At 46.5% G+C, this 19187-nt stretch overlaps 1 protein-coding gene across 5 annotated transcripts in view; it reads right to left on the minus strand.

Annotated features, from left to right (window-relative positions):
- Nucleotides 1-2625: 2625 nt before the first annotated feature.
- Nucleotides 2626-19187, minus strand: part of tespa1 (thymocyte expressed, positive selection associated 1) — a 91790-nt gene continuing 75228 nt past the window's right edge. For all 5 annotated transcript variants that reach the window (XM_041174623.1, XM_041174621.1, XM_041174624.1 and 2 more), the window contains 2 exons: nucleotides 5252-5460; nucleotides 2626-3641 (listed from right to left, as the gene is read on the minus strand). In XM_041174623.1, coding sequence (XP_041030557.1) covers nucleotides 2809-3641; nucleotides 5252-5460 — 1042 coding nt within the window. In that variant the 3' untranslated portion in view covers nucleotides 2626-2808. The remainder of the gene's footprint in view (nucleotides 3642-5251; nucleotides 5461-19187) is intronic.

A 19187-nucleotide genomic window follows, 5' to 3' on the forward strand; every position in this document is an offset into this window, starting at 1 on the left:
CCACTGCTCTGCCCACCTGACCAATCCATTGATATCCTCCTGCAGTTTACACTATCCTCCTCACTATTTACCACCCGACCAATTGTCATCTCATCTGCGACCTTCTTGATCATACCCCCTACATTTAAGTCCAAATCATTTTTGTGAACCACAAACAGCAAGGGCCCCAGCACCGAGCCCTGTGGAACCCCATTGGAAACAGGTTTCCAGTCGCTGAAACATCCCTCTCACCTTACCCTCTGCTTCCTGCCTCTCAGCCAATTTTGGATCCAACATGCCACTTTGCCTTGGATCTCATAGGCTCTTACTTTCTTGACCAGTCTGCCATGAGGGACCTTATTAAAAGCCTTATTAAAGTCCATGTAGACCACATCAAAAGCATTACACTCATCAACACGCCTGGTTACCTCCTTAAAAATTCAATCAAATTTGTGAAACACGACCTTCCCTTAACAAACCCATGCTGTCTATCACTGATTAACCTGTGTCTCTCCAATTGCAGATATAGTCTGTCCCTCAGAATTCTTTCTAGTAACTTCCCCACCACCAAGGTTAGACTGACTGGCCTGTAATTTCCTGGTCTAGCCTTTCCTCCTTTTTCAATAATGGGACAATGTTAGCAGCCCCCAGTCCTCTGGCACCTCACCTGTGGCCAGAGAGGATTTGAAAATTACTGCCAGGGCCCCTGATATCTCTTCCCTTTCCTCCCTCAACAGCCTGGGATACATCTCATCCGGGCCTGTGGATTTATCCGCTTTTAAGGCTGTTAAACCCATTGGTACCTCTTCCTCTCTCTATGTTAATTTCCTCTAATATTTCACAGCTCTCCACCCTGATGTCTATACCCATGTTGTCCTTTTCCATTGTGGAGACTGATGCAAAGTATTCATTGAGGACTGTCCCCACATCTTCTGGGTCCACACACACATTAACCTCTATGGTCCCTAATTGACCCTACTCTTTCCCTAGTTATTCTCTTACTCTTTGTATATTTAAAAAACCCCTTTGGGTTTTCTTTATTCTACCCACCAATGTTTCCTCATTCACTCTTAGCTTTCCTAATTTCCTTTTTAAGCTCCTCTGCACTTTTTATACTGCTCTAGAGACTCTGCCGTAAGGAGCCCTCGGTATCTGCCATAAGCTTCTCGTTTTATCTTAATCCTAACCTTTATGTCCCTTGACCTCAGGGTTCTCTGTACTTGGTCCCCCACCTCCCCACCACCCCCCCCCACCCCCACCCACCCCCCCTTTGTCTTTATGGGAAAAGATTTGCCCTGTACTCTCGCTATTTCCTCCTTGAATGCCTCCCACTGCTCTGATACAGTTGTGTCTGCAAATAGCTGCTCCCAGTCCACTTGGGCCAAATCATATCTCATCTTAGTAAAATTAGCCTTTCCCCAGTTTAGAACTTTTATTCTCGGCCCAACCTTATCCTTTTCCATAACTGTCCTAAATGTAACTGAGTTATGGTCACTGTCTCCAAAATGCTCCCCTACTGATACACCTACTGATACAATGAGCCCAGGCTCATTTCCGAATAACTGCCCTCTCCCTTGTTGGGCTTTCTATGTATTGGCTGAAAACATTCTCCTGGATGAAGCTTAAACATTTTGCACCCTCCCCATCCTTGCACACTAACACTATCCCAGTTAATATTTGGGTAGTTAAAATCCCCAACTATTACTGCCCTATTATCCTTACACCTCTCTGAAATGTGATTACATATTTGATCCTCTATCTCTCCCTGGCTGTTTGGGGGCCTATAGTACCCACGCAACAGTGTGTTTGCCCCTCTTGTGTTTTTTCTACCCACATGGCCTCATTTGATGATCCTTCCAGGATATCGTCCTCCTCACTGCTAGAATCGATTCCTTGATCAGTATTGCAGCCCCCCCTCCTCTTCTATCCTCCTCCCTATCTCGTCTGAATACCCTATAACCGGGAATGTTGAGCTGCCAATCCTGCCCTTCTTTTAGCCAAGTCTTGGTCACAGCTATGACACCTTAGTCCCACGTACCTATCTGTGCCCTCAGCTCACCTGTCTTATTCCTCAGGATCCTTGCATTAAAATATATTCCATTTAGCCTTCCTACACCCACTTCTTTCTTATCTAGCCTTTGTTTCCTCTGCCTTCCAGACTCACTTACTAGTGTTTTAACTTCTAATTCCATCTCAGCTTCTCTCTCCTCTGAACTACTTTTCAGGATCCCACCCTCTGCCATCATGGAGGGTTTAGAAAGTGCAAATAAAAGAAGCAATTGCCAATGGCTGAAGATCTGAAGGGTGCAGGTGATTGGCAAAAGAACAATGAGAAAAAACATCTTTACATGATGAGTGGTTAGGTTGGAAACACACTGCCTGATAGGGATGTGGATAATTGTCTTCAATTGGAATTGGATAACCAATGGAGACAAATTGCAAGCTGAAAAGAGTGGCAGAATGGAACAAACTAGATTGTTGTTCGAAAGAGCCGGTAATGCCTTGATGAACCAAATGGCCTCCTCCTGTGCGACTGTATGATAGTGTAAATGCTCCTGGATCCATTTACAACATGGGGAACAGTGAATTCAGCCCACCTCTCTATTCAGAAACTGGTTCATCAAACACTTAAAAAGCAATAATATGTTGATTGTGAAACCTTAATTTATTGTTTAACAATGACTGTTATTTGCAGCTCCACTCATGTCTAAGGAGTGTCCAGGCTGCAAAAGGATAATTCTCAGTCCAGGGTGGTGCAGGTTCATTTGATGTAGTGAGGTGAGTCGATGATCTGTGTTAATGTTGATGTGAACACACCAGGTACCTGCCTCAGTTCCTTCTCACCTGTGTCTCTGTGAGGCTCTGTGCTGTGTGAACACTGAGTTCCAGGCCATTCTTTGTATTTTGGTCAACACTTTTTTGGAATAATGACCCAGCAGAATCATCTGTTTGCAGAACGTTCTGGAGATCCAAATCATGTTTCAAAGCTTCACTTTCTTCTGAGCTGCTTTGGCTGTTCCACTGAAATAATGAGATGGGTTTGACTTCCTGTACATCAATAGACTGCTTCCCAATCTTAACACAGTCCCAAACAGTATCTGAGGAACGGAATGGCTCAGGATTGGAATGCTTCTGCTTACTAGGAATTTCTATTTCCCAGGATTGGTCAGATTCTGTACTGAAGCCATACAGTCTGGATCTCCCAGTGTCTTCCCTCCACATCTCCTTGATCACTGCGCTGCTAGGCTTTCTACCTCCTTCATAATTGGGCTGAGGAGACCCATTGTTAAAAGTTTGTTTACACACTGTTTCCAGGCCTTTCACCTCAGTTCTCACAGAGTTGGCCTTCATGCTGAGATCACCAGACAGCTCCAGTCCTGGGCTCTTCCTGCTTGGAGACCCTGTCTTTTGTTTTGGAGACTCCAAGTCCCGGGACGCTCCGTATAAACATAACTTAGTAATTGTTTTCCTCAGTTTCTGAACTGCTTTTCCAGCTGGCTGCTTCCCTTCCTTATTGGAAGCACCTCCAATGGATTTATCAGGACTGAAAGAAAACTGGTGAGCAGGTCCGATCTTTTGCACTGGTGTCTTCGAAACATGAGAATACAAAGAAGTGAGAGCGTTCGCCATCGTCGTGAGCACCTCGATTTGCCGGAACCGACCTGCAACGAGGATTGAAAGTGTAAGACCGACAGACTCCCTTTGTCTCGTTCTGCAGTACAATTCCCACAGGCATAGGCCTCAACTTTACCCTCCGAATGCACCAAACCTAGAGCGGCCGGAAGTGGATGTAAAACCCGCTCCCAGCTGAGATTGCGCTGTGAACATGATCTTACCCTGGCTGACCAATTAACGGCCATCCAGCATGAAACATGCACTGAGAGCAGCTCAGCACTGGGGTGGGGATGGGAAGAAGGTGACCACCAACATCACTGTGGATGCTGGTGAGCTCTCTGGACAGACAGCTGCCTCGGGGAGCTGCAGACCTCCAGCTAAGAAAATAAAACCCAAAAATGCTGCAAAAAATGCCCAGGCAGCACAATTAATCACCTGAAAGTAGAACTCGTAAACAGAACAGTCCCCAGATATTTCTTTCCATTTTAAATCGTAGCGAAGACTTCATCCCACTCTTGGGTGAGGTTTCATCAAAATACTTTAAACAAAACACCTTTAAAATAATACACTTTACAGGAGAGATCATCATATAAACTTTACACAGAGCAACCTAAGAGTTAGCCTGACAGGTGACAAGAAGTTTGGTCAAAGAGCTAAGTTTTAAGGAACAAGGTGGAAAAAGAGAGTGAGAGAGACACAGAAGCTCAGGAAGGAAATTTCAGAGCTTCAGGAGAGGCAGCTGAAGGCACAGCCGCCAATGGTGAAGCGGAAATTGGAGGAACACTGAGATCTTGGGGGATTCGAGGAGAATGGAAGCTGACAGGAGAGTTAGAGCAGGGGTTGGCTATTTAACATCCTGAGCATATTGCACTGTACAACATCATGACTGACATATGATCTAACTCTGCATACCCTTTCATGCCTATGGATAACACAAATCTATGAATCGCTGGATTAAAATGAACAATTTATCTAGCATCAGTTGCTCTTTGCAGAAGAGAGTTCCAAACACCTTCCATCCTTTCCATGAGGAAGTGTTTTCTAATCTCAAGCCATAATGTCTGGCTCTATTTTCTAGACTCTGCTCCCTGGTCCGAGACTCCCCAGTGAGTGGGAATAGTTTCTTTCTAGCAACCCTATCTGTTCCCCTTAATAACTAGAAACTTCAATCAAGTCACCCCTTAACTTTTTTAATTCAAGGGAATGCAACCCTAAATTTGTGTAATCTTTGCCTGTAATTTAACCCTTAGAGTCCAGATATCATTCTGGTAAATCTAGGCTGCACTCCCTCCCCGACCATTGTATCCTTCCTAAGGTGTGATACCCAGAACTGAACGCAGTCAGTCCAGCTGAGACTTAACCAGGGTTTTGTTTAGCTGAGGCATGACTTCTCCTTCCCTGTCTTTTAGTCCCCTATAAAGATAAAGATCTAAAGACCAACAATCCATGAATGTTTTTGATTATTTCCTGCACCTGTTCATGACATTTTAATGAAGGATCAATGGGTAGTTAAAGACCTTGGGAATTTTGATGAAAGGTTTACAAATTAGAGAGATGATCTTCGCTTGGAGATTTAGGGTGCAGGAAGGTTGGGCTTTGATGGGCCACATGGCCTTTTCCATTCTATAACTCTTCTTGGTTTGAGGTTGTGACTTACTTGCCAGGGTGTAACAGGGATTTTCCTCTCCCAGTCTCTTCACCTGAGCTTCTAAGAAGACCCTGAAGTTAATTCCATTCGCATGAGATGCATAGCTGAAAAAGCGGGATGGAATTTTTGCTGTAATGTTGGGCTCTTCCATTCCAAAGCCAAGGTTATATAGAATCTCCTCAGGATCTTCTTTGTACATATCCAAGATTTCAGCAACGCTAGGAACAAAGAATGCTCAGACTGAGTGAGTACACTATGACCATTTCAATGGGTGTGAAGACAGATGGGACAGTATCTGTGGGGATTCTCACCAAACTCATTTGATATGGTTAAACCTGAACCCAGTGAATAGAGAATCTTCACAGTCAGAAATTAAATTTGTGTTTCTTGTGTAGGAAGGAATTGCTGGTGCACTTCCTGCTCCATTGTCACTGACGGACAAGGTGTAACTTTAAGTATAACAGTGAGGCTGTGAATCTCATTGTTGTGCAGCTTTTGAAATATAACAATTAGCAACCAGTTTCTCAAGGCTTGGGGGATCCCAGCAGCTTCCTCTAGGTGAAGGCTTAGTGGATCCAGGAGGTAAGTGCCTGCACACCTCCCCATTCGATTCAGGTATCTGCCTGATGAACCTCCACATTCTGTGACTCCCCCCTCCCTCAGCAACATTCCCACCAGACCCTGAACCCCCATGAAGTCTCTGATTCCCTTTGACATGAGAGCTCCAACATTCCCCATCTCAGACCCTGAACTCTTGCCTGAGATCAAAAGCCCACCTGATCAGGGGAATCCTGTATTGTGGGCTCCCCTCACTGACAGCCAAGGGAATCAGCCTCCGGCCTTGGACTCCATTGACAGCAGCCACCTCACAAAGGCTTTGAAACTAAACCACCAACAGCCATCTGATCAACTCATGTCATTCCAGACAGCATCATCTCCACCTCAGTCACCACCTCCCTGAGTCCACATCATGTGGAGATCAAACAGTGTGAAGAACGTCCCAAAAACCATCCAAAATTTACCCTCAGAGGTAGCAAGTTCCAGGTTACCACTCACTGCGTGGCTAAAAGGATTCTTCCCCACACCCCCTTTATATCTCCTGTCCAAAACCTTAAATCTGTGTCCCCTGCTCCTTGTACCATCATCATGGATGGGCTAAAAATTGATCAAGATGACATATTAGTTAGGCTGGCTAAACGTTAACATGTATAAGTCACCGGAGCAGGATGAGATGAATTGAGGGACAGTGAGGGTGGAAATCATGTAGCTACTGGCCATAATCCTCCAATCCTCCTTACATATAGCGGTGATGTTAGGGGACTGGAGAATTGCAAATGTTACACACTTGTACAAAAAGGGGTGTAAGGATAAACTTAGCAACAACAGGCCAGTTAGTGGGGAAGTTTTTAGAAATGATAATCTGGGACAAAACTAACAGTCACTGAGAAAGATGTGGATTAATTGGTTAAGGTTTGATACTTGCTTGAGCTTCCTGATGAGGTGACAGAGAAGGTTGATGAGGGAAAGGTGCAGCATACAGACTTCCGAGTGGTTCTTGATAAATGCCAAATAACAGACTTGTCAGCAAAGTTAAAGCCCATGGTATAAAAAGGCAAGTGACAACATGGGCCCAAAATTGGCTGAGTGACAGGGAGCAGAGAATAATGATGAATGGATGCTTTTTAGCCTTGAGGAGGGTTTATAATAGTATTCCCCAGGGTTGGTATTTGGACTCATGCTTTTCTTGACCTAGACTTGGGGGTCCATGGCACAGAGACAAAATTTGCAGTTGAGACAAATCTTGGAAGTATACTGAAATGTGAGGAGGGTAGTGATACATTTCAAGAGGATATACTCAGGTTGGTGAAATGCAATGTCATGTGGCAGACTGACAGCCAGACTGAGCCCTCACTTACCAGTAGTAATAATCAGACTGAGCCCACACTGACTGCCACTCACAGTCAGACTGAGCCCGCACTGACTGCCACTCACAGTCAGACTGAGCCCGCACTGACTGCCACTCACAGTCAGACTGAGCCCGCACTGACTGCCACTCACGGTCAGACTGAGCCCGCACTGACTGCCACTCACAGTCAGACTGAGCCCGCACTGGCTGGCGCTCATAGTCAGACTGAGCTCTCACTCACTGGCACTCACAGTCAGACAGAGCCCTCACTGACTGGCACTCACAGTCAGACTGAGCCCTCACTGACTGGCACTCACAGTCAGACTGAGCCCTCACTGACTGGCGCTCACAGTCAGACTGAGCTCTCACTCACTGGCACTCACAGTCAGTCTGAGCCCTCACTCACCACCAGTCACAGTCAGTCTGAGCCCTCACTCACCACCAGTCACAGTCAGTCTGAGCCCTCACTCATCGGAACTCACAGTCAAACTGAACGCTCACACACCAGCATACACAGTCAGGTTGAGCCTTGACTCAGCAGCACTCACAGTCAGACCGACCCCTCACTGACCACTCCACATGGTCAGACTGACCCCTCACTGACCACTCCACATGGTCAGACTGACCCCTCACTGACCACTCCACATGGTCAGACTGACCCCTCACTGACCACTCCACATGGTCAGACTGACCCCTCACTGACCACTCCACACAGTCAGACTGACCCCTCACTGACCACTCCATACAGTCAGACTGGCCCTTCCCTCACCATCATTCAGAGTCAGACTGACCCCTCACTGACAAGTACATAAATAATTAAATGTTTTTTTACTGTATTTAACTTTAATTAAGGGTTTTTATTTTCAACTAGAGGCTTGGCAGGGCAGCTCAGTCCCGTGTTATGTGCCGCCTGCAACATGTGGGAAGTCCTAGACGCTCCTTGAGCTCTGACTGATCACGTGTGCAGGAAGTGCCACCAGCTGCAGCTACTTGAACTAAGTTTCAGAGTTTCAGCGGCAGCTGGAAGCACTGAGGTACATCCGCAAGGCTGAGAGTTTTGTGGATAGCACGTTTTTAGACGTGGTCACCCCACAGCATATGGAAGTGCAGACAGAGGGAATGGATGACCATTAGTCAGAAGAAAGGTGTCAGGCAGGTAGTCAGGAAATCCCCAGTATGCATCACGCTTGAGAACCATTTTTCTGTGTTGGAAAACGGTGAGAGTGATGCTCTCTGGGGAGAGCAGCCACACTCATGGCACTGAGTGGCTCAGCTGCACAGGGTGGGGAAGTGGTGGGGGGAGAGAAAAGAGGGGGAAGAGCAATAGTGGTAGGAGGCTCGATAGTAAGAGGAACAGACAGGCGTTTCTGCGGCTGTAGATGTGATTCCAGGATGATATGTCGCCTCCCTAGTGCCAGGGTCAAGCATGTCACTGAACAGCTGCAGGGCATTCTAAAGGGGGAGGGCAAACAGACAGAGATCGTGGTGCATATTGGTATCAACGACATAGGTAGAAAGAGGGATGAGGTCCTGCAAGCAGAATTTAGGGAGCTAGGAAACAGATTAAAAACCAGCATCTAAAAAAGTAGGAATCTCTAGATTACCTCCGGTGCCACGCACTAGTGAGTATAGAAATAGGAGGTTAGTCCAGGTGAATGTGTGACTGGAGAGATGGTGCAGGAGGGAGGGCTTTAGATTTCTGGGATATTGGGACCGTTTCTGGGGGCGGTGGGACCTGTACAAGGCGGATGGGTTGTACCTGAGCCGGAATGGGACCAACCTCCTGGCGGGGAGGTTTGCTAGTGCTGTTGGTGAGGGTTTAAACTAACTTGGCAGAGGGGTGGGATCCTGAGAGGAGGTTCAGCAGGGGGAGATGCACAGCCAAAATTAGGTGAGAGCACAAGTGAGCCTGGGAGACATAGAAATTATAGGCCAGGTAAGGCACAAGGGAGTTTGGCAAGGTTGGATGGTATTTCATTTTAATGCAAGGAGCCTGACGAATAAAGCAGATGAGTTGAGGGCACAAATTAACACATGGAAGTATGATGTCATTGCTGTTACAGAGACATGGCTGAGAAAGGGGCAGGATTGGCAGCTCAATATTCCAGGATATAGGGTCTTCAGGTGAGACAGGGAAGGAGGTAAAGGAGGAGGGGGTATCGCAATATTGATTAAGGAATCAACTATAGCACTGAGGAGGGATGACATCTTAGAAGGCTCCTCAAATGAAGCCATATGAGTAGAACTGAAAAACAACAAAGGAGCAATCACATTGCTGGGAGTGTACTGTAGGCCCCCAAACAGTCAGAGAGAAATAGAAGAGCAGCTGTGTAGGCAAATTTCAGAGAAGTGTAAAAATAATAGGGTAGTAATAGTGGGGGATATCAACTTTGCCAATATTAACTGGGTTAGTCATAGTGTAATAGGTTTAGAGGGAGCGGAGTTCTTAAAATGCATCCAGGAGAGTTTTTTAAGCCAGTACATAGAAGGTCCTACAAGGTCCTGGACTGCATTTTAGGGAATAAAGTCAGGCAAGTGGTAGAGGTATCAGTGGGGAGCATTTTGCAGATAGTGATCATAACTCAGTTAGATTCAAGATTGTTATGGAAAAGCTCAAGAATGGGTCAGAAATCAGAGTTCTAAATTGGGGGAAGGCTGACTTTAATAAGGTCAGATATGATTTGGCCAGAGTGGACTGGGAGCAGCTACTTTTAGGTAAATCTGTGTCAGAGCAGTGGGACTCATCCAAGAGGAAATAGGGAGAGTACAGGGCCAACACATTCCAATAAAGACAAAGGATGGAACTAACAAATCCAGGGAACCATGCATGTCAAGGATTGGATAAAGAGAAAAAGGGAGGCATATGGTAGATACCGAGGGCTCAAAACAGCAGAAGCTCTAGAGGAGTATAGAATGTGTAGGGGGGAAATTAAAAAGGAAATTAGGGGAGCAAAAAGGGGACATGAGAAAACATTAGCAGGTAAAATAAAGGAAAATCCAAAGTTATTTTGCAAGTACATTAAGTGTAAGAGGATAACTAGGGAAAAAGTAGGGCCCATTAAGGACCATAGTGGTAATGTGTGTGTGGAGCCGGAAGATGTAGGTAGGGTTCTAAATGAATACTTTGTGTCGGTGTTCACAAGTGAGAGGGACGACATGGGTATGGAAATCAGGCAGAAGGACTATGATATAATTAAAGAAATTAGCATAGAAAGGGAGGAGGTTCTAAGTGGTCTGGCAGGCTTGAAAGTAGATAAATCTCCAGGCCTGGATGAAATGTATCCCAGGCTGTTGAGTGAGGCAAGGGATGAGATAGCAGGGGCGCTGGCAATTATTTTCAATACCTCTCTGGCCACAGGAGAGGTGCCAGAGGACTGGAGGACAGCCAATGTGGTACTGTTATTCAAGAAGGGATAAACCAGGGAATTACAGGCCAGTCAGTCTAACCTCAGTGATGGGGAAACTATTGGAAGCAATTCTGAGGGACAGAATTAATCTACAATTGGAAAGGCAGGGATTAATCAAGGACAGTCAGCATGGTTTTGTTAAGGGGAGGTCATGTCTGGCCAATTTGATTGAATTTTTCAAAGAGGTGACCAGATGTGTAGATGAGGGCAATGCATTTGACATAGTCTACTTGGACCTCAGCAAGGCTTTTGATAAGGTCCCGCATGGGAGACTGATAAAGAAGGTAAGAGCCCATAGGATCCAAGGCAATTTGGCAAATTGGATCCAGAATTGGCTGAGTGGCAGGAAGCAGAGTGTGATGATCGAGGGGTGTTTTTGTGACTGGATGCCTGTGTCCAGTGGGGTTCCACAGGGATCGGTGTTGGGTCCCTTGCTGTTTGCGGTATATATAAATGATTTCGACTTGAATGTGGGAGGGTTGATCAGTAAGTTCGCGGGTGACACGAAAATTGGTGGGGTGGTAAATAGTGAGGAGGATAGCCTTAGATTACAGGAGGATATAGACGGGCTGGTCAGATGGGTTAATCAGTGGCAAATGGAATATATTCTGGATAAGTGTGAGGTGATGCATTCGGGCAGGACAAATAAGGCACGGGAATACACGATGAATGGTAGGACCCTGGGAAGTACCGAGGATCAGAGGGACCTTGGTGTGCATGTCCACCAGTCCCTTAATGTAGTGGGAAGGGTAGATAAGGTGGTTAAGAAGGCAGATGGGATACATGCTTTTATTAGCCAAGGCATAGAACATAAGATCAGGGAGGTTATGCTGGGTGGGAGGGTGAGCTGTGAGGAGGATGCAGAGATGCTTCAGTATGATTTGGACAAGCTGAGTGAGTGGGCAAATGCATGGCAGATGCAGTATAATGTGGATAAATGTGAGGTTATCCACTTTAGCAGCAAAAACAGGAAGGCAGATTATTATCTGAATGGCTATAAATTGAGAGAGGGGAATGTGCAACGAGACCTGGGTGTCCTTGTACACCAGTGGCTGAAGGTAAGCATGCAGGTACAGCAGGCGGTAAAGAAGGCAAATGGTATGTTGGCCTTCATAGCCAGAGGATTCGAGTACAGGAACAGGGATGTCTTGCTGCAATTATACAGGGCCTAGGTGAGACCACACCTGGAATATTGTGTGCAGTTTTGGCCTCCTTATCTGAGGAAGGATGTATTTGCTATAGAGGGAGTGCAGCGACGGTTTACCAGACTGATTCCTGGGATGGTGGGACTGACATATGAGGAGAGATTGAGTCGGTTAGGATTATATTCGCTGGAGTTCAGAATAATGAGGGGGGATCTCATAGAAACCTATAAAATTCTAACAGGACTAGACAGGGTAGATGTAGGAAGGATGTTCCCGATGGTGGGGGAGTCCAGAACCAGGGGTCACAGTCTGAGGATATGGGGTAGACCATTTAGGACTGAGATGAAGAGAAATTTCTTCACCCAGAGAGTGGTGAGCCTGTGGAATTCGCTACCACAGAAAGTAGTTGAGACCAAAACATTGTATGTTTTCAAGAAGGAGTTAGATATAGCTCTTGGGGTGAAAGGGATCAAAGGATATGGGGAGAAAGCGGGAATTGTATTGAGTTGGATGATCAGCCATGATCATAATGAATGGTGGAGCAGGCTCAAAGGGCTGAATGGCCTACTCCTGCTCCTAGTTTCTATGTTTCTATGCTGGAACTGTATAAAACGCTGATTAGGCCACAGCTGGAGTATTGCGTGCAGTTCTGGAATCCGCATTATAGGAAGAATGTGATTGCAGTGGACAGAGGGCAGAGGAGATTTACCAGCATGTTGCCTGGGCTGGAGAGTTTTAGTTATGAGGAGAGATTGGACAGACTGGGGTTATTTTCCCTGGAGCTGAGGAGATATGGGGGGGACGTGATTGAAGTGTATAAAATTATGAAGGGCATAGATAGGGTAGACAGGAAGGAACTTTTCCCCTTGGTGGAGGGATCAATAACCGGGGGGCATAGATTTAAGGTAAGGGACAGGAGGTCTAGAGGGGATGTGGGAGAATTTTTTCACCCAGAGTGTGGTGGGAATCTGGAACTCACCGCCTGAAAGGGTGGTAGAGGCAGAAACCCTCATAACATTTAAGTAGTATTTGGATGTGCACTTGCGATGCCATGGCATACAAGGCCAAGGGCCTAGTGCTGGAAAATGGGATTAGAATAGTTAGATACTTGTTTGACCGGCAAAGGCTCGATGGGCGCAAGGGCCTTTTTCTGTGCTTTAGACCTTTATGACTCTATGACAACTTCACACAGACTGACCCCTCACTGACAACTCCACACAGTCAGACTGACTCCTCACTGACCACTCCACACAGTCAGACTGACTCCTCACTGACCACTCCACACAGTCAGACTGACCCCTCACTGACCATTCCACACAGTCAGACTGAGCACTCACTGACAACTCCACAGTCATAAAGACCCCTCACTGACCACTCCACACAGTCAGACTGACTCCTCACTGACCACTCCACACAGTCAGACTGACCCCTCACTGACCATTCCACACAGTCAGACTGACCACTCACTGACAACTCCACAGTCATAAAGACCCCTCACTGACCACTCCACACAGTCAGACTGACTCCTCACTGACCACTCCACACAGTCAGACTGACCCCTCACTGACCATTCCACACAGTCAGACTGACCACTCACTGACAACTCCACAGTCATAAAGACCCCTCACTGACCACTCCACACAGTCAGACTGACTCCTCACTGACCACTCCACACAGTCAGACGGACTCCTCACTGACCACTCCACACAGTCAGACTGACCCCTCACTGACCACTCCACACAGTCAGACTGACCCCTCACTGACCACTCCACACAGTCAGACTGACCCCTCACTGAACACTCCACACAGTCAGACTGACCCCTCACTGACAACTCCACAGTCATAAAGACCCCTCACTGACAACTCCACAGTCATAAAGACCCCTCACTGACCACTCCACACAGTCAGACTGACTCCTCACTGACCACTCCACACAGTCAGACTGACTCCTCACTGACCACTCCACACAGTCGGACTGACTCTTCACTCACTGTCTCACTCACAGTCAGACAGATCCCTTACTGACAATTCCACACAGTCAGATTGTCCCCTCACTCACTGCCACTCACATTCAGGCTGACCCCCCACCGACCACACCGTCAGACTGACCCTTCAGTCAACAACATTCACAGTCAGACTGATCCCTCACTGACCACTCCACACAGCCGGACTGACCCCTCACTGTCCATTCCATGAAGTCAGACTGACCCTTAGCAGATTGCTCCTTACACAGCCTTACCCCCTCTGACACTGAAGTGAATCAATGTACTGGCAATGGTGCTGAACATTGTGAAATCATCAGTGAACATCCCCACTTCTGACCTTATGATGGAAGGAAGGTCATTGATGAAGCAGAGGAAGATGGTTGGGCCTAGGACACTACCCTGAGGAACTCCTGCACTGATGTCCTGGAGCTGAGATAACTGACCTCCAACAACCACAACCATCTTCCTTTGTGCTAGGTATGACTCCAACCAGCAGAGAGTTTTCCCCCTGATTCCCATTGGCACCAGTTTTGCTAGGGCTCCTTGGCGCTACACTCGGTCAAATGCTGCTTTGATGTCAAGGGCAGTCACTCTCACCTCACCTCAGGAGTTCAGCTCTTTTGTCAATGTCTGAACCAAGGCTGTAATGAGGTCAGGAGCTGAGTGGCCCTGGCGGAACCAAAACTGGGCATCAGTGAGCAGATAATTGCTAAGCAAGTGCCGCTTGACAGCACTGTTGATGACCCCTTCCATTATTTTACTGATGATGGAGAGTAGACTGGTGGGGCGGTAATTGGCCGGGTTGGATTTGTCCTGCTTTTTGTGTACAGGACACACCTGGCAATTATCCACATAGCCGGGTAGATGCCAGTGTTGTAACTGTACTGGAACAGCTTGGCTAGGGATGAGGCAAGTTCTGGAACACAAGTCTTCAGTACTATTGCTGGAATATTGTCAGGGCCCATAGCCTTTGCACTATCCAGCGCCTTCAGCTATTTCTTGATATCATGTGGAGTGAATCAAATTACCTGAAGACTGGCATCTGTGATGCTGGGGATCTCCGGAGGAGGCCGAGATGGATCATCCACTCAGCACTTCTGGCTGAAGATTGTAGTGAATGCTTCAGTCTTATCTTCTGCACTGATGTGCTGGGCTCCTTCATCATTGAGGATGGGGATATTTGTGGGGCCTCCTCCTCCAGTGAGTTGTTTAATTGTCCACCACCATTCACAACTTGGTTGTGGGATCACTTAGCTATTTCTATCACTTGCTGCTTATGCTGTTTGACACACAAGTAGTCCTGTGTTATAGCTTCAACAGGTTGATACCTCATTTTGAGGTATGCCTGGTGCTGCTCCTGGCATGCCCTCCTGCACTCTTCAGTGAACCAGGGTTGATCCCCGGGCTTGATGGTAATGGTAGAGTGGGGGACATGCCGGGCCATGAGGTTACAGGTTGTGTTTGAGTACAATTCTGCTGCTGCTGATGGCCCACAGCACCTCATGGATGCCCAGTCTTGAGTTGCTAGAGCTGTTCGCAATCTATTCCATTTAGTACAGTGGTAGTGCCACACAACACGATGGAGGGTATCCTCAATGTGAAGACGGGATTTCATCTCCACAATGACTGTGCGGTGGTCATTCCTACTGATACTGTCATGGACAGATGCAGCTGGGACAGGCAGGTTGGTAAGGATCAGTCAAGTATGTTTTTCACTACAACTATGTTATTTTGGACTCAGTCAGCTTGGTCAATAGTGGTGCCACTGAGCCACTCATGGTGAAGTCCCCCAGCCAGAGTACGTTCTGCACCCTTGCCACCCTCAGTGCTTCCTCCAAGTGGTATTCAACATGGAGGATCATTGATTCATCAGCTGAAGGAGGGTGGTAAGTGGTAATCAGCAGGAAGTTTCCTTGCCCATGTTTGACCTGATACAAAGAACAAAGAAAAGTACAGCACAGGAACAGGCCCTTCGGCCCTCCAAGCCTGCACCGATCATATTGCCCGTCAACTAAAACATTTTGCATTTCCGGGCTCCGTATCCCTCTATTCTCATCCTATTCATGTATTTGTCAACCATGAGCCTTCATGGGGTCTGGAGTCGATGTTGAGGACTCCCAGGGCAACTCCTTCCCGAGTGTATACCACTGTGCCACCATCTCTGCTGGGTTTGTCCTGCTGGTGGGACAAGGTATAAATCTGCCGGAATTCAAAACCGGGTCCCCAGGGCATTTCCCTGGGTCTCTGGATTACTAGTCCAGCGATAATACCACTACAGTATTGTCCCCCCAACATCGGTCAAATGGTGCCTTGATTTTAAGAGCAGTCACTCTGACTTCACCTCTGGGGTTCAACTCTTTTGTCCATGTTTGAACCAGGATTTAATGAGATCAAGACTGCCATCCAGGGTGGGACCAGACTGATGGGACCCAAACTGAGCATCAAGTAAGTGCTGCTTGGTAGCATCGTGAATGACATCTTCCATTGATTGAGAATAAACTGATGGGCCTGGAATCGGCCGGATTGAATTTTTTGTGCTTTTTGTGGCAGGACACATCTGGGTGATTATCCATATTGTCAGGTAGATGTCAGTGTTGGAGCTGGATTGCAACAGCTTGCCTAGCAACTAGTGCTGGAGAACAAGTTTTTTTAGTACCATAATTGGGATGTTGTTGGGGATCCACAGTAGATGCTGTTAGAGTCTAGTCTTTAAGTTAGAGAATGCTTCGACATGCAAAGTGTGGTAGAGGTTCAGAATTTTCTGCTGCAAAATGCAATTGATTCTGGGTCAATTTTTAATTTTTAATCCGAGAGATAGGTTCTGTTAACCAGAGGTATTAAGTAATAAGGGCGAACACTGATATGGATTTACTTCACAAATTAGTCATGATGCCATTAACATACTTCAGCTGAGGCCTAATCGTGATTTTTAAATTCTACCGTGATCTCTTTGCTTTTATATTTATGTCTCTATTTATAAACCAAAGTAACCTCTGTGCTTTTTGAACAACCTGTTCAACTTGTTCTGCCATCCTTTTGGGGTTGTGTATAGACTAAAGTCTCTCTGCTCAGATTCATGGTGCTCACGCTGTCTTTCCAGATTCTCCATGTTGAACTCCATCAGCTTCTGCCCATTTCATAATGTTTTTGTTTCGAAAAACCAGAACGAGTATTGGACCTAAAACAGGGAACATCACTGCAAAACAAAAACAGAATTACCTGGAAAAACTCAGCAGGTCTGGCAGCATCGGCAGAGAAGAAAAGAGTTGACATTTCGAGTCCTCATGACCCTTCGACAGAACAGTTCTGTCGAAGGGTCATGATGACTCGAAACGTCAACTCTTTTCTTCTCTGCCGATGATGCCAGACCTGCTGAGTTTTTCCAAGTAATTCTGTTTTTGTTTTGGATTTCCAACATCTGCAGTTTTTTGTTTTTAACATCACTGCAAACTGCCTCTGAAAGCCTATACATCCAATATCTACTACACAGCTTTGAACAGCTTTCTCTTTTACCTTATTAAGGAATTCAATCTGGTTGGTCAGGTATGAGCCAGGGTTACACGCCCTCCCCCTCCGTTTCCCCTGGCTCATCTCAATGGAGAGTGAAATGACTGCCACATCCACCAAGGAGACACACCTCACAGGGCCATAAAACCCTGGCCATTCTTTACCTTTAACATTCGATAGTGCTCTGGAGCAGCTGCAATCCCTGCTGAAACATCGAAACATGGTGGAGTTACACTCTTGGCACAGCTGTCCAACCTCGTATCCCTTATCTGGTAAGATGAGTGCATGCCAGGGGATCTTGGGGACACTGTGATTGTGACTATATTCAAGAAGGGAGAAAGTCTGATTGTGGTAAATATAGAGGAGTCACCCTGTTGTCCGTCACAGAGAAGATCATTGTAAGGATCCTCCACAACTGCCTTCTCCCGGTTGCCGAGGAACTCCTTCTAATGTTACAGTGTGGTTTTCACACATCGAGAAGCACCACAGACATGATCTTCAGTGTGTGGAAAATTCAAGAGAAGTGCAAGGAACAGCAGTAACCACTGTACATGGCCTTTTTCAACTTCACAAAATCCTTTGACCCTGTTTATGGTTTATGGAGCACCCTCCTCAAATTTGGCTGCCCACAGAGATTTGTCACCATCCTCTGCCTACTCCACAGTGACATGCAAACTGTGACCTTCACAGACCCTATCTCAGTGAAAACTGGGTTTAAACAAGGCTGTGTCAATTCACCAACTCCCTTCTCCTTTTCCTCACTGCAATTCTTCACCTCCAGCAACTTACCCACAAGTGTGGAGATAATCTACAGAACAGACAGGAACTTTTCAATTTAAGCCGCCTGTGGGATCAAAATCTAAAACTAAAATCACTTCAACTTCAGTGATAGAGCTCCAGTGTGCAGATGACACTGTGTGTGCACTCACTCAGGAACTGAGCTCCAGGCCATTGTCGACTCCTTCATGAAGCTTCTGAGAAAATGGGACTTTCACTAAACGTCAGGAAACAGAACCTCTTCCAACCTGCTCCCACAATGAAACCTCCCTCCATTGATTAAGTTCAACGGCAAGATTCCAGAAATTGTGGATAATGTTTCTGTATCTTGGGAGTCCCCTCTTGATGAAGGCAGACAAAATTCTTCATCGCCTCCAATTTGGCAGCCCAGCCTTCAACTGAGTGAGGAAAAGAGTATTTGAAGACTAGGATCTCAATCCCAGGACTAAGATCAAGGTTCACCTGGCAGCAGTGATTCCCATGCTCCTAATATCTTTCAGAGACTTGGACAACCTACAGCAGGCAGTTCAAAGCACTGGAGAAGTATCACCAGCGAGACCTTCATAAGATCCTCCCAATCCGATGGTAAGAGGGGCAATCCAACAGCAGCGTCCTCTCCCAGGCCAGCTTTTCCAGCATCGAGGTGCTAATCACTCAAAACCAGCTCGGCTGGGAGGACATATCATTCATATGCCTGACACCAGACTCCTGAAGCAACTGCTCTACTCTGAGCTTGGTTGCAGCAGGAGATTCCTAGGAGGACATGCTATACAGCTGCCCTCAAAACATCTCTGAAGAGGTCAGACATCCCCACTGACTCGTGGGTTGTGACCAACCAAATGGAGAAGGTTCATTCGGGAAGACATTGAACACAATGAGAGACTTTTTCAGGAATGGGCTGGAGTGAAATTGAAGCATAGGAGAGAGAGAGAGAGAGAGAGAGTGAGAAAGAGAGAGAGAGTGTGTACAGACCTCCAAACAACTCAAGCCAGCATCCCCTGACATAGCAGAGTCTGTGGATCATGCATTTGACTTGTCAGAATCCATCATACCACAGTGGAAGCAAATATCCTCGATCATAAAGTACTGGCTAATAAGAAATTTAACAAAATCCACACTAGCCCTTCTTGATTAACCCATGACTTTCCAAATGAAAGTTTAATTTGTCCTAATAATGGCTTCCAATAACTTCTTCACCAACAAAGATATGCTGACTCA

This window comes from Carcharodon carcharias, chromosome 25, assembly GCF_017639515.1.
Source record: "Carcharodon carcharias isolate sCarCar2 chromosome 25, sCarCar2.pri, whole genome shotgun sequence".
NCBI lineage: Eukaryota > Metazoa > Chordata > Chondrichthyes > Lamniformes > Lamnidae > Carcharodon > Carcharodon carcharias.